General features: G+C 42.9%; 1 protein-coding gene across 2 annotated transcripts in view; it reads left to right on the top strand.

Annotated features, from left to right (window-relative positions):
* Window positions 1–12,134, top strand: part of MAU2 (MAU2 sister chromatid cohesion factor) — a 96,745-nt gene that overhangs the window by 46,366 nt on the left and 38,245 nt on the right. For both annotated transcript variants that reach the window (XM_073555136.1, XM_073555135.1), the window contains exons 6-9: window positions 8,599–8,626; window positions 9,636–9,791; window positions 10,432–10,578; window positions 11,371–11,461. In XM_073555136.1, the coding sequence (XP_073411237.1) occupies window positions 8,599–8,626; window positions 9,636–9,791; window positions 10,432–10,578; window positions 11,371–11,461 (422 nt within the window). The remainder of the gene's footprint in view (window positions 1–8,598; window positions 8,627–9,635; window positions 9,792–10,431; window positions 10,579–11,370; window positions 11,462–12,134) is intronic.

Raw genomic sequence — 12,134 nt, forward strand, 5'->3', positions numbered from 1 at the left:
ATACATATTTCCCTCGCTGCCTCTACTTCCGAGGGTCCTCAAGAAAATCAAGGCAGAGGGGGTGCCAGTGATTTTTCTGGCCCCAGACTGGCCTCGTCGGGCGTGGTACGCAGATCTAGTGCAGCTGCTCGTCGACGTGCCATGGCGACTGCCAGAGCGCCCAGATCTACTGTCTCAAGGCCCGATCTGCCGCCCAAACTCAGGAGCCATGTGTTTGACGGCTTGGCCGTTGAATCCTGGATTCTGACGCAGGCGGGGTTCGGGCGCAAGGTGGTTGCTACGATGGTTCGCGCCCGAAAGCCTACCTCGGCACGAGTTTACCACCACAACTGGAAGGTTTTCTTTGCATGGTGTCGGGGCAAAGGTTGTTCGCCACTGAGATTCTCCATCCCTATTATCTTGGCTTTTCTCTAGTCGGGCTTAGACTCAGGCTTGGCTCCCAGTTCTCTCAGAAGACAGATATTGGCTTTATCTGTCCTCTTTCAGCGCAGGATTGCTACCAACTTGCAGGTTAAGACTTTCATCTAGGGGGTCTCCCACCTGGTACCTCCCTATAAGGCGCCTATGGATGCGTGGGACCTTAACCTGGTCCTAAGTATTCTGCAGGAAGCTCCATTTGAGCCACTACAGGATGTCTTTGTCATACCTTTCCTGGAAGGTGGTGTTTCTGGTAGCCATAACATCAATCAGGAGGGTCTCGGAGCTGGCAGCATTATCTTGCCGAGCCCCGTTCCTGACCTTTTACAAAGACAAGGTGGTTCTTAGACCAGCTCCTCTTTTTTTACCAAAGGTCATTTCCTCGTTTCATATTAATGAGGATATCGTCTTGCCCTCTTTCTGTCCAGCACTGGTGCACCGTGTGGAAAGGGCTCTTCATACGTTGGACCTGGTGAAAACTCTCAGGAGGTACGTGTCACGGACGGCACCCTTTCGTCAGTCAGACACGCTGTTCATGCTCCCTGAGGGTCGCAGGAAGGGACTGGCTGCCTCAAAATCGACCATAGCCAGATGGATTCGTTTGGTTATTCAGGAGTCCTACCGCGTCAGAGGCGTGCCGATTCCAGCAGGGATCAGAGCACACTCTACTCGGGCAGTGGGCGCCTCTTGGGCGCTTCAACACCAGGCTTCGGCGGAACAGTGTTGCAGGGCAGCAACCTGGTCCAGCCTGCACACGTTTACTAAACATTACAATGTCCATACTCAGGCTTCGGTGGATGCGAGCCTGGGTAGAAGGATTCTCCAAAGAGCAGTGGCGCACCTTTAGACAAGAGGTGCATGTAGCTTGGATCGGTGAGTCAACTTCCCACCCAGGAACTGCTTTAGGACGTCCCACAGTACCTGTGTACCCCAATGAGACGAAGGAGAAACATGGATTTTTGTGATAACTCACCGTAAAATCCTTTTCTCCAAGACGCTCATTGGGGGACACAGCACCCACCCTATTAGCCAAATTGGCTTCTGTTTATTTAATATGCTTTCTGTACGAAATTGGCGTGGTTATTTTCTAGACATGTTACCTTCATTAAGGTTGATGTTGTCTGATTTTTGTTGATCTACTGCTTTTGCACCAAACTGGTTTCCGCCTGCAATCGGGGCAAGGGTGTATACGGCGGAGGAGGAGCTAACCTCTTTTTTTTCACTTAGTGGCAGCCTCCAGGCGGCAGTAGCATACACGCCACAGTACCTGTGTCCCCCAATGAGCGTCTCGGAGAAAAGGATTTTACGGTGAGTTATCATAAAAATCCATGTATTTCCTCCTGGGAGCTTCCGGCTTTCAGTCAAAGGTGTACACAGAGTGGTTACAGTCACCCCTTAGTATACGGTGAGCAGTAGCTAGAAGTGGACACCCGCACTTTGACAAAACACTCTGCAACATGTCTGCAATCGAACGCTGGGGTGTGCTTACAACCGCTGCTCACTGTATATACCAAGGGGTGGTTGTAGCCATTGCGGTCACACCTCTGTGACTGAAATCCTGCAACTCCCTTGAAGAACAAAGTTAATTTTCTCCTGGTAGGCACATTCTCAGTAAGATGACCAGACAGTATTATAACACTATTTACTTGCAGCTAACCAGAGTAGCTGAAGGTTAATCATGTTTAGGGATGTGATTGGTTCCCTTTATTGTAAGAAGCACCTACCCAAAAGATAGGTGATCAAATGGATTTCAGTCCAGCTGTTGGGGACCCCCACTGATATCTATGGAAGATGCAAAACTGCTCTGTGTACAAACTATGGCAGGACACACATTGATTTAACCCCTTAATGTCCAATGACGGACACAGTCCGTCATCAGACATTTCCCCTGCTTTGATGAGGGCTCCGGCGCTGACCCCGCATCAAAGCCGGGACATGTCAGCTGTTATGAACAGCTGACATGTGCCCGCAATAGGTGCGAGCGGAATCGCCGTCCGCCCGCGCCTATTAACTAGTTAAATGCCGCTGACAGCGGGCATTTAAATAGAATTTCCGGCCGCCGGGCCGGAAATGACGTCATCGCCGACCCCCGTCACGTGATCGGGGGTCGGCGTCACGTTGCCTGGACAACCAGAGGTCTCTATGAGACCTCTATGGTTGTTCCAGGCATAAGGCTTTCAGCGCCACCCAGTGGTCGGCGCTGAAAGCACAGCAGTAAATCTGCTACATATGGGCGATCTGCTCATCGCCCATATGTAGCAGAGCCAATCGGGTTGCGCATGTTTCTAGCCTCCTATGGAGGCTATTGAAGCATGCCAAAAGTAAAAAAAAAAAAAAAAAATGTTTAAAAATAAAAAAAAATTAAAAAATAACCTAAAAGTTCAAATCACCCCCCTTTCGCCCCAATCAAAATAAAACAGTAAAAAAAAAATCCCACATACACATATTAGGTATCGCCGCGTTCAGAATCGCCCGATCTATCAAAAAAAAAAAAAAGCATTAACCCGATCGCTAAACGGCGTAGCGAGAAAAAAATTCAAAACGCCAGAATTACATTTTTTTTGGTCACCAAGACATTGTATTAAAATGCAATAACGGGCGATCAAAAGAACGTATCTGCACAAAAGTAGTGTCATTAAAAACGTCAGTCCGGCACGGAAAAAATAAGCCCTCACCCGACCCCAGATCATGAAAAATGGAGACGCTACGGGTCTCGGAAAATTGCACAAATTTTTTTTTTTTAGCAAACTTTGGAATTTTTTTTCACCACTTAGATAAAAGAGGACATAGACATGTTTGGTGTCTATGAACTCGTAATGACCTGGAGAATCATAATGGTAGGTCAGATTTAGCATCTAGTGAACCTAACAAAAAAGCCAAGCAAAAAACAAGTGTGGGATTGCACTTTTTTTGCAATTTTACCGCACTTGGAATTTTTTTCCCGTTTTCGAGTACACGATATGGTAAAACCAATGATGTCATTTAAAAGTACAACTCGTCCCGCAAAAAATAAGCCCTCACATGGCCATATAAACGGAAAATTAAAAAAGTTATGGCTCTGGAAAGAAGGGGAGGGAAAAATGAAAATGTAAAACCAAAAATACCCCTGGTCGTTAAGGGGTTAACATAGGTTACAGTTATTGTTGGTGACCAGACCATGATTTTGGGCTTTTGTTGTTTCCAAATTTTTCACTTCAAAGGCATTATTTTAGTAATTGCCTGGCATCTGTCATGGCTGTGGCACATAGAGCTAAACCTTCAAATGTGGCTTTGCATTTTACTCGCTTGGTTAATTCTTTAACACCTTCACTACCAAGGGTGGTTTGCACGTTAACTCCCGGGCCAATTTTTACAATTCTGACCACTGTCCCTTTATGAGGTCATAACTCTGAAACGCTTCCATGGATCCTGGTGATTCTGACATTGTTTTCTCGTGACATATTGTACTTCATGTTAGTGGTAAAATTTCATTCAAATAACTTGCGTTTATTTGTGAAAAAAACGGAAATTTGGCGAAAATTTTGAAAATTTCGCAATTTTCCAACTTTGAATTTTTATGCCCTTAAATCACAGCGATACGGCACACAAAAAACTTAATAAATAACATTTCCCACATGTTTACTTTACATCAGCACAATTTTGGAGCCAACATTTTTTTTTTTGTTAGGAAGTTGTAAGGGTTAAAAATTGACCAGCGATTTCTCATTTTTGCATCACCATTTTATTTTTAGGGACCACATCAAATTTGAAGCCACTTTGAGGGGTCTATATGAAAGAAAATACCCAAAAGAGAGACACCATTCTAAAAACTGCACCCCTTAAGGTGCTTAAAACCACATTCAAGAAGTTTATTAACCCTTTAGGTGCGTCACAGGAATTTTTTGAATATTTAAAAAAAAATGAACATTTAACTTTTTTTTCACAAAAAAAATAATTCAGGTTCAATTTTCTTTATTTTACCATGGGTAACAGGAGAAATTGGACTGCAAAAGTTATTGTGCAATTTGTCCTGAGTACGCTGATACCTGATATGTGGGGGGGAACCACTGTTTCGGCGCATGGCAGACCTCAGTAGGGAAGGAGCACCGTTTGACTTTTTCAATGCAAAATTGGCTGGAATTCAGATCGGACGCCATGTCGCGTTTGGAGAGCCCCTGATGTACCTAAACAGTGGAAACCCCCCCCAAGTGACCCCATTTTGGAAACTAGACCCCCCAAGGAACTTATCTAGATATGTGGTGAGAACTTTGAACCCCCAAGGGCTTCACAGAAGTTTATAACATACAGCCGTACAATTAAAAAATCATATTTTTTCCACAAAAATTATCTTTTCACCCTCAATTCTTATTTTTCCTAGAGTAACAGGACCCTAAAAGATATTGTGAAATTTATTCTGAGTGCGCTGATACCCCACATGTGGGGGTAAACCACTATTTGGGCGCATGGCAGAGCTTGGAAGGGAAGCAGCACCATTTGACGTTTTTGGCTGGAATTGAGATCGGACACCATGTCGCGTTTGGAAAGCCCCTGATGTACCAAAACAGTAGCAACCCCCCACAAATGACACCATTTTGGAAACTAGACCCCCCAAGGAACTTATCTAGATGTGTGGTGAGCACTTTGAACCCCCCAGTGCTTCACAGAAGTTTATAATGCCCAGGCATGAAAATAAAAAAATCGTATTTTTTTCCACAAACATGATCAATTAGTCTCCAATTTTTTTATTTTCCCAAGGGTAACAGGAGAAATTGGACCCCAAAAGTTGTTGTCCAATTTGTCCTGAGTACGCTGATACCTCATATGTGGGAGAAAACTACTGTATGGGCACACGTCGGGGCTCGGAAGGGAAGTAGTGACGTTTTGGAATGCAGACTTTGATGGCATGGTCTGCGGGTGTCATGTTGCTTTTGGAGAGCCCCTGATGTACCTAAACAGTGGAAACCCCCCACAAGTGACCCCATTTTGGAAACTAGACCCCCCCAAGGAACTTATCTAGATGTGTGGTGAGCACTTTGAAACCCCAAGTGCTTCACAGAAGTTTATAACGCCTGGGTGTGAAAATAAAAAAAACATTTTTTTCCGCAAAAATGATATTTTTGCCCCCAATTTTTTATTTTCCTAAGGGTAACAGGAGAAATTGGACCCCAAAAGTTGTTTTGTAATTTGTCCTGAGTAAGCTGATACCCCATATGTGGGGGTAAAACACTGTTTGGGCGCATGGCAGAGCTTGGAAGGGAAGGAGCACCATTTGACTTTTTCAACGCAGAATTGGCTGGAATTGAGATCAGACGCCATGTTGCCTTTGGAGAGCACCTGATGTGCCCAAACAGTGGAAACCCCCCAATTATACCTCCAACCCTAACCCCAACACACTCCTAGTCCTAACCCCAGCACACTCCTAGCCCTAACCCTAGCCCTAATGGGAAAATGGAAATAAATACATTTTCTTTTAGTTTTATTATTTTTCCCTAACTAAGGGGGTGATAACGGGGGGATTGATTTACTATTTATGGCGGGTTTTTATGTTTGGCGGCTGTCAGATGCTAAAAGACGCTTTTTATTGTAAAAATAGTTTTTGCATCACCACATATTGTGAGCTATAATTTTTCCGTATTTTGACCCACCGAGTCATGTGAGGTCTTATTTTTTGCGGGACGAGTTGACGTTTTCATTGGTACCATTTTCGGGCACGTGAAATTTTTTGATCGCTTTTTATTCCGATTTTTGGGACGCAGAATGAACAAAAACCAGCGTTTCATGAATTTCTTTTGGGTGGTGCGTTTACGCCGTTCCGCGTGCGATAAAATTGATAAAGCGGTTTTATTCTTCGGATCAGTACGGTTACAGTGTTACCTCATTTAGGTCGTTTTTTTATGTTTTGTCGGTTTTTTGCAATGAAAACAATTTTATATAAAAAATAATTATATTTGTATCGCTTTATTCTGCGAGCTATAACTTTTTTATTTTTTTACGGATGACGCTGTATGGCGGCTCGTTTTTTTGCGGGACAAGATGACGTTTTCAGCGGTACCATGGATATTTATATGCGTCTTTTTGATCGCGCATTATTGCACTTTTTGTTCGGTGGTATGATAATAAATCATTATTTTTTGCTTCGTTTTTTATTTTTTAAGGGGTTCGCTAAAGGGGTTAACTAATGGGACAGTTTTATAGGGCGGGTCGCTACGGACGCGGCGATACCAAATATGTGTACTTTTATTGTTTTGTTTTTTTTTTATTTTGAAAAAATGGATTTATTGGGGAATATTTTTTTTTATTTTTTTTTACTAATTAGTGATTTTTTTAAAATTATTTTTAACTTTTTTTTTTTTTTTTTTACTACTTTATTACCTTGTCCCAGGTGGGACATCACTGTCCTGTGACAGATCGCTGATCTGTCACATCACAGATCAGCAATCTGTCACAGGCAGTTCTGCAGACTTCCTCATGCCTGCGCTTTGCAGGCAGTGAGGAAGTCGGCTCCCTACAGGCCCCCGAAGGCCCCCGTCGCCATCTTGGATCCGGGGGCCTGTAGGGAAAGAGACCCCCGCAGCAGCGCTGCACATTGCGCTGCCGTGGGGGGCTCAGGGAAGCAAGGAGGGAGCCCCCTCCCTGCTGATGCTTCCCTTTAACCCCCGGTACACCGCGATCGCGTTTGATCGCGGTGTACAAGGGTTTAACGTGTCGGGGGCGGTCCGTGACCGCCCCTGACACATTGTGCCGGGTGTCAGCTGCTGACACCCAGCCGCGATCAGCGGCGCTCACCACGTGGGTGCCGCTGATCGCTGGGACGTAATATTCCGTCCATGGTAATTAGGTCCAGGGTCACATGGACGGAATATGACGTCCCTTGTAGGTAAGGGGTTAAGGTACGTTCCCATGGGACTTTTTTTTGTGGCATAATTTCTATAGCAGATAAAGTGCCGTGAAATCTGGTGTTGTAAATGTCCATGTATACCAAACATCTGACCCTTTGCACTGTAAAGGCTAGAATCCATGGTATATCCACAGCATTATGCTCAGTCTGTCTCAGCAGTGCGTCAGTGACATTTTCTGCTACTATAATACACAGCAGCTTTTTCACATTCAGAATTGCAGGTATCTCATCCCTCATACCAGCACAGACATCCGAAGAATCATAAGTGGTGATTAAGGGGTGGCAAACTGGATGTAATGAAAAGCCTGCCTTACACACTAGATGGTTGTCTGCCGAGCCATCTCCCATACACAGGAGAGCTCATTTGGTCCAAGTGTTCCTTTGTTTTCTGAGAGCTGCCACCAGACATACTGTGTCCTTCTCCATAGGATGTATAGTTTTCTACATTGAGGGTTATGCCTATGCATATCAGTCCAGCATAAATCAAAAGGACACACTCTTAGTAGACACCTACAGACAATTTGGACATGTTCACCAAGATGCTGAGATATCATACAGTAGTTGTCTCCCCACTTACTCCTGTCCTGCACTCATGTTGGATCAGATGAGGTCTTATGTATTAGTCTGAGTTTACCGTGCTTGATGCCTTATTGACATTTAACCCCATAATGGCCTGATCATCCTGGATGTGGGTGCTATATAGAGGTGAGATCTGTAGCGTCATTCTTTTCTAATACTAGATAGTGAGTATTGATGGCTGTAGGCCAGCTGAATATTTGCCTCCTGAGTTGCGTCCAGATTTTCAATCATAGAGAGAGGTGTGCCCATGCTGCAGGCCTAGGAATTGATTTGTGGCTGTGAGGCGCTGATGTCCTCGTTCCTCTGCCTCGCTGCACTATTTTTATTGAATCAGTACTGTGCATAGGTATCTTGTACCCTCAGTTTTATTGAAGCTTTCTTCCTAATATTTTAAGAGATGATGACTGTAGAATACATCACAAAGAATTCTGTGGCACAACCAAACTTTAATATACTGTCCGCTACTGTTTTCATCTGTAGAAGCCCAAAAATTGTGTTTTTAAACTGCACAATATGGGGGCTGTTTATCTCTTCAAGGACAAAGGAATTTTGCATTTTTGTGCTTTTATTTTTTTGCCTTAACGGGCTTTCAAGAGCCATAACTTTTATTTTTTTTCCCTCTACATAAACTTATGAGTGCTTTGAAATTCTTAAAATATTTTGATTTCTATAAACGTTTGTTTTAGTTCCCTATGGATGCTAACCATATTTTGCTTTCTTTGCAGAGCCTTATTCTTGCTAAGTAAAGGAATGGTAAGCTTGCTTGTTTTAGTCAGATATTTTCTTATATCCTCATTCCTAGCTTGGATGAGTTTAGTCAGTTTAATGCAAATCCTCTGAATACAAAATAATTATTTGTCATACTAAAATAAAAATGTGTCTGCAGACTTGTGAATCCTCACATTGTGTGCTCTGCGCTCTGAGGATTCTGTGGTGCCAGGAGTGGCGTTCAGGTGACTGCGCATATGTGATATGCATACTCCCCGCCACAATCTGACTAGATGCATGAATGTGCTCAATTGCAAGTGTGTTGAGTGAGGCTGGATACAGTCTAGTTGGAATGTGGCCAGGAGTATGCTTATCACATACTCCATGGTCACATTACCACTGCACTGGAGAATATTCACAGCGCCCAGAGTGAGGATTTGCAAGTCTGCAGTCAGAGTGACAGCAAACTCATGAATTTGGCAAATATTACTTCACTGGACTTCAAGGTTGGTCGGGCTCGATGATTTGGTCCTCAAGTTTAATGTTATACTAGTGTCACTCTTCTAGACTATTCCATGGTCACATAGGATCTTACTGTGCGGCTGGTGGCCAAAGTGTATAGTAAGCTTTAGTAAGTGATGGCTACATTCAAGTTTAATGGTTTTCAATGGGTTGAAAAGTTATGTTATTGTGATTAAATAATTATCCAAGTGAACAGTTGTGTTTTTAGGTCTGTGATTACCCAGATTTCCTTTAATCTGTTAAGAGGACCCTTACAATCTCCCAGAATTCTGAGTGTTGCCCCCTTGTAATGACCATAAAACATGGCATTGAATAAAAAGGCCATGATCTCTGGAACCATTTGATGGGTTTATAAAAAACTGACTACTCGGTGCAGCATTGGTAATAAAATATGAGCAAAATCTGTAAAAGTTTGGTAATTGTGCCATACAACTAGAATGCTAAAATCCTTTTCTTATAACGTATACAACACGGCATGGCAAATAATCCAATCCTGTCAAATGACTTATCCTTTCTCAATTCCCACCTTTAGCTTTTGCTGATGGAGCGGAAGCTACAAGAAGTCCACCCCCTGCTGACTTTGTGTGGACAGATTGTGGAGAATTGGCAGGGCAATCCAATCCAGAAAGAGTCGTTACGGGTTTTCTTCTTGGTACTACAAGTCACACATTATTTGGATGCAGGACAGGTATGAATGAAAGAACTAACCCCACTAGGCCGTTTTCATGTAACTTCTGCTGGGTGGTAGGGTGCTGCAAAATCACACCACATTAAAAGCTCAGACTTACTCATTTCTAAGACTGCTGAAAACAAGGGGAATCAGGTTACTTAAATAGCATTATCCACCATCATGAATTATTTAGCGTTTTTTTTAACAATAAATGTCATGTGATTATTTTAAAGCTTTAAACTGCATTTGTGCCTTTGCTCAAGTTCTCCTCCTCTGTCACTCATAGGAAGGATCCAAGGCTTAGAGCCAAGTCCTGCCCTCCTTGGAGTGGTGGGTTAGCATAAGACAGGCATATAGAAAGTCTATTAGACTGGTTGGGATCTCTGCACCGCATGGATTAAAACTTCTGAAATGCCCAATTTGACATGTCCAATGTTTCTTTTTATAAGTTACTTTCAGAGTTTTGTGTGTGAAGTGTATCCAAGTAGTATATGCTTATCAAGGAGGTTCTGAATACTTATTCCAGTATTGCTATGTAGTAGTAATGTGTGTAAAACTGTAACTGTCCCATGGCATTATAAAGTCGGTCACAATTGTAGACCTTGATGGATACTGGGCTTGTGTCACCGGTATATTACATTGAGTGGCTGTCTTGCAGGTGAAAAGTGTGAAGCCATGTCTCAAGCAACTGCAGCAATGCATCCAAACAATTTCAACTCTTCATGATGATGAAATTTTACCCAGCAATTCTGCTGATCTCTTCCACTGGCTACCTAAAGAGCACATGTGTGTCCTGGTTTACCTGGTAAGCTGAAATGGTAAAATGTCTGTTTGTACTGCTGTCATTGGTAAAAGGTCTGGTTGAGGGGCATATTTCATGGGCCGTATACAAGCCGCAATGAATTGACTGACCGTGAGTTTCCCAGTCCGCATGTGAGGCTGTTAGTTTAGGTTTGGAGACTCATCAGTCGGGGCATTGTGGTCCGTATATATGGACCATGAAAGATGCTCATCTGAACCCACCATTACTATCACTATTGCTCTCGTCTGTAGGTTTCAGTACTGTTTCCGGATCGAACCCTCATGCATCAGTTACAATGTTCAATTATTTAGGTCTCGTTCACTCCGTTGGATTTTGGTCAATGTGTCCAGTATTTGAAAGCTAAACTAGAATTGGGTCTAAATATTAGAAATGGGTATACATTTTTACAAAATGCCTTGGTTAACAAATGATGATACAAAATACTGAGCATCCTAGATTAGCAAATGTAAGGCCAAAAAAGATTATTCTTTTTCCTTATTTAACCCACCTTCATTAGTTCGTCTTCTGATAGTTGAGTGGTTGTCAAAGCTAAATTCTACTTTTATAATGTCCTAATCCCTTGCCGCAACTTATTTTACGCCGAGTTCAAATCCGCACATTCTTTTATCAGCACTTTAACTTTGAAGAAGCAACCAGTCCGCCTTCATTGGAGGAGTGAGTTGGGTCCCACTGGTCAGAACCATACCTTTCAGACCATGTGAAATTGATGTGTTATGTATCTGGCAAAAGATTGATGGGCTTATTGATAGTGTATTATTCTTGTTTGTTCACTAGGTGACAGTTATGCACTCCATGCAAGCAGGATATCTTGAGAAGGCTCAGAAATACACAGACAAGGCTCTAATGCAGCTGGAAAAGCTCAAAAGTTGGTATTATTGCATGTTTCAGCTGTTAAATTGTAATGCAAGCCAGTCTTATATGATCTTTATTAAAGGGAATCTGTCGAATAGTTTTTGCCACCTAATGTGTGAGCATCATAATGTAGAGAAAGAGACCACCATGCTTCCAGCGAGGTCTGTTACTGTGCTGCTAATTATAGTATGTTGTAGTTTGATAAGTGATTTTATCGGTAGATTATAATCACTAGAAGACCAATAAACCAGCTGCCCTGGCTTCGTTACTGAAAGTACAGCTACCGGGAGTAAATAAACAAATTTCCTCCCAGAATCTGCTGGCTTTCAGTCATAGTGGTGGGTACAGGAAGTGATAAATCAACACTCATATCTCCTCCGTTCACTATACTGTGAGAAACAGCTGTAAGTACAACACGACAGTTTGACCATGTGATCTGCACAGATGAACTGCGGAACTGACAATGAAAATTCTGGTGCATGCTTACAGCCACCTCACAGTATAGTGTGAATGTAATTACTCCCTGTAATGCTCCTATGACTGAAAGCCATTCACTTCCAGGAGGAAATAAGTTCATTTTCTTCTGGTAGCTTCCCAGCTTTGGAACGCTTTCTTCTTACGTTAACCCTAAATCCGTAAGAGGCAGCATGAATTGGAGTCTGACTGCATTGCAGCCAGCTGTTATT

The sequence above is a fragment of the Dendrobates tinctorius genome, unplaced genomic scaffold, assembly GCF_039654945.1.
Source record: "Dendrobates tinctorius isolate UK_male_01 unplaced genomic scaffold, ASM3965494v1 ptg000219l, whole genome shotgun sequence".
Classification (NCBI taxonomy): domain Eukaryota; kingdom Metazoa; phylum Chordata; class Amphibia; order Anura; family Dendrobatidae; genus Dendrobates; species Dendrobates tinctorius.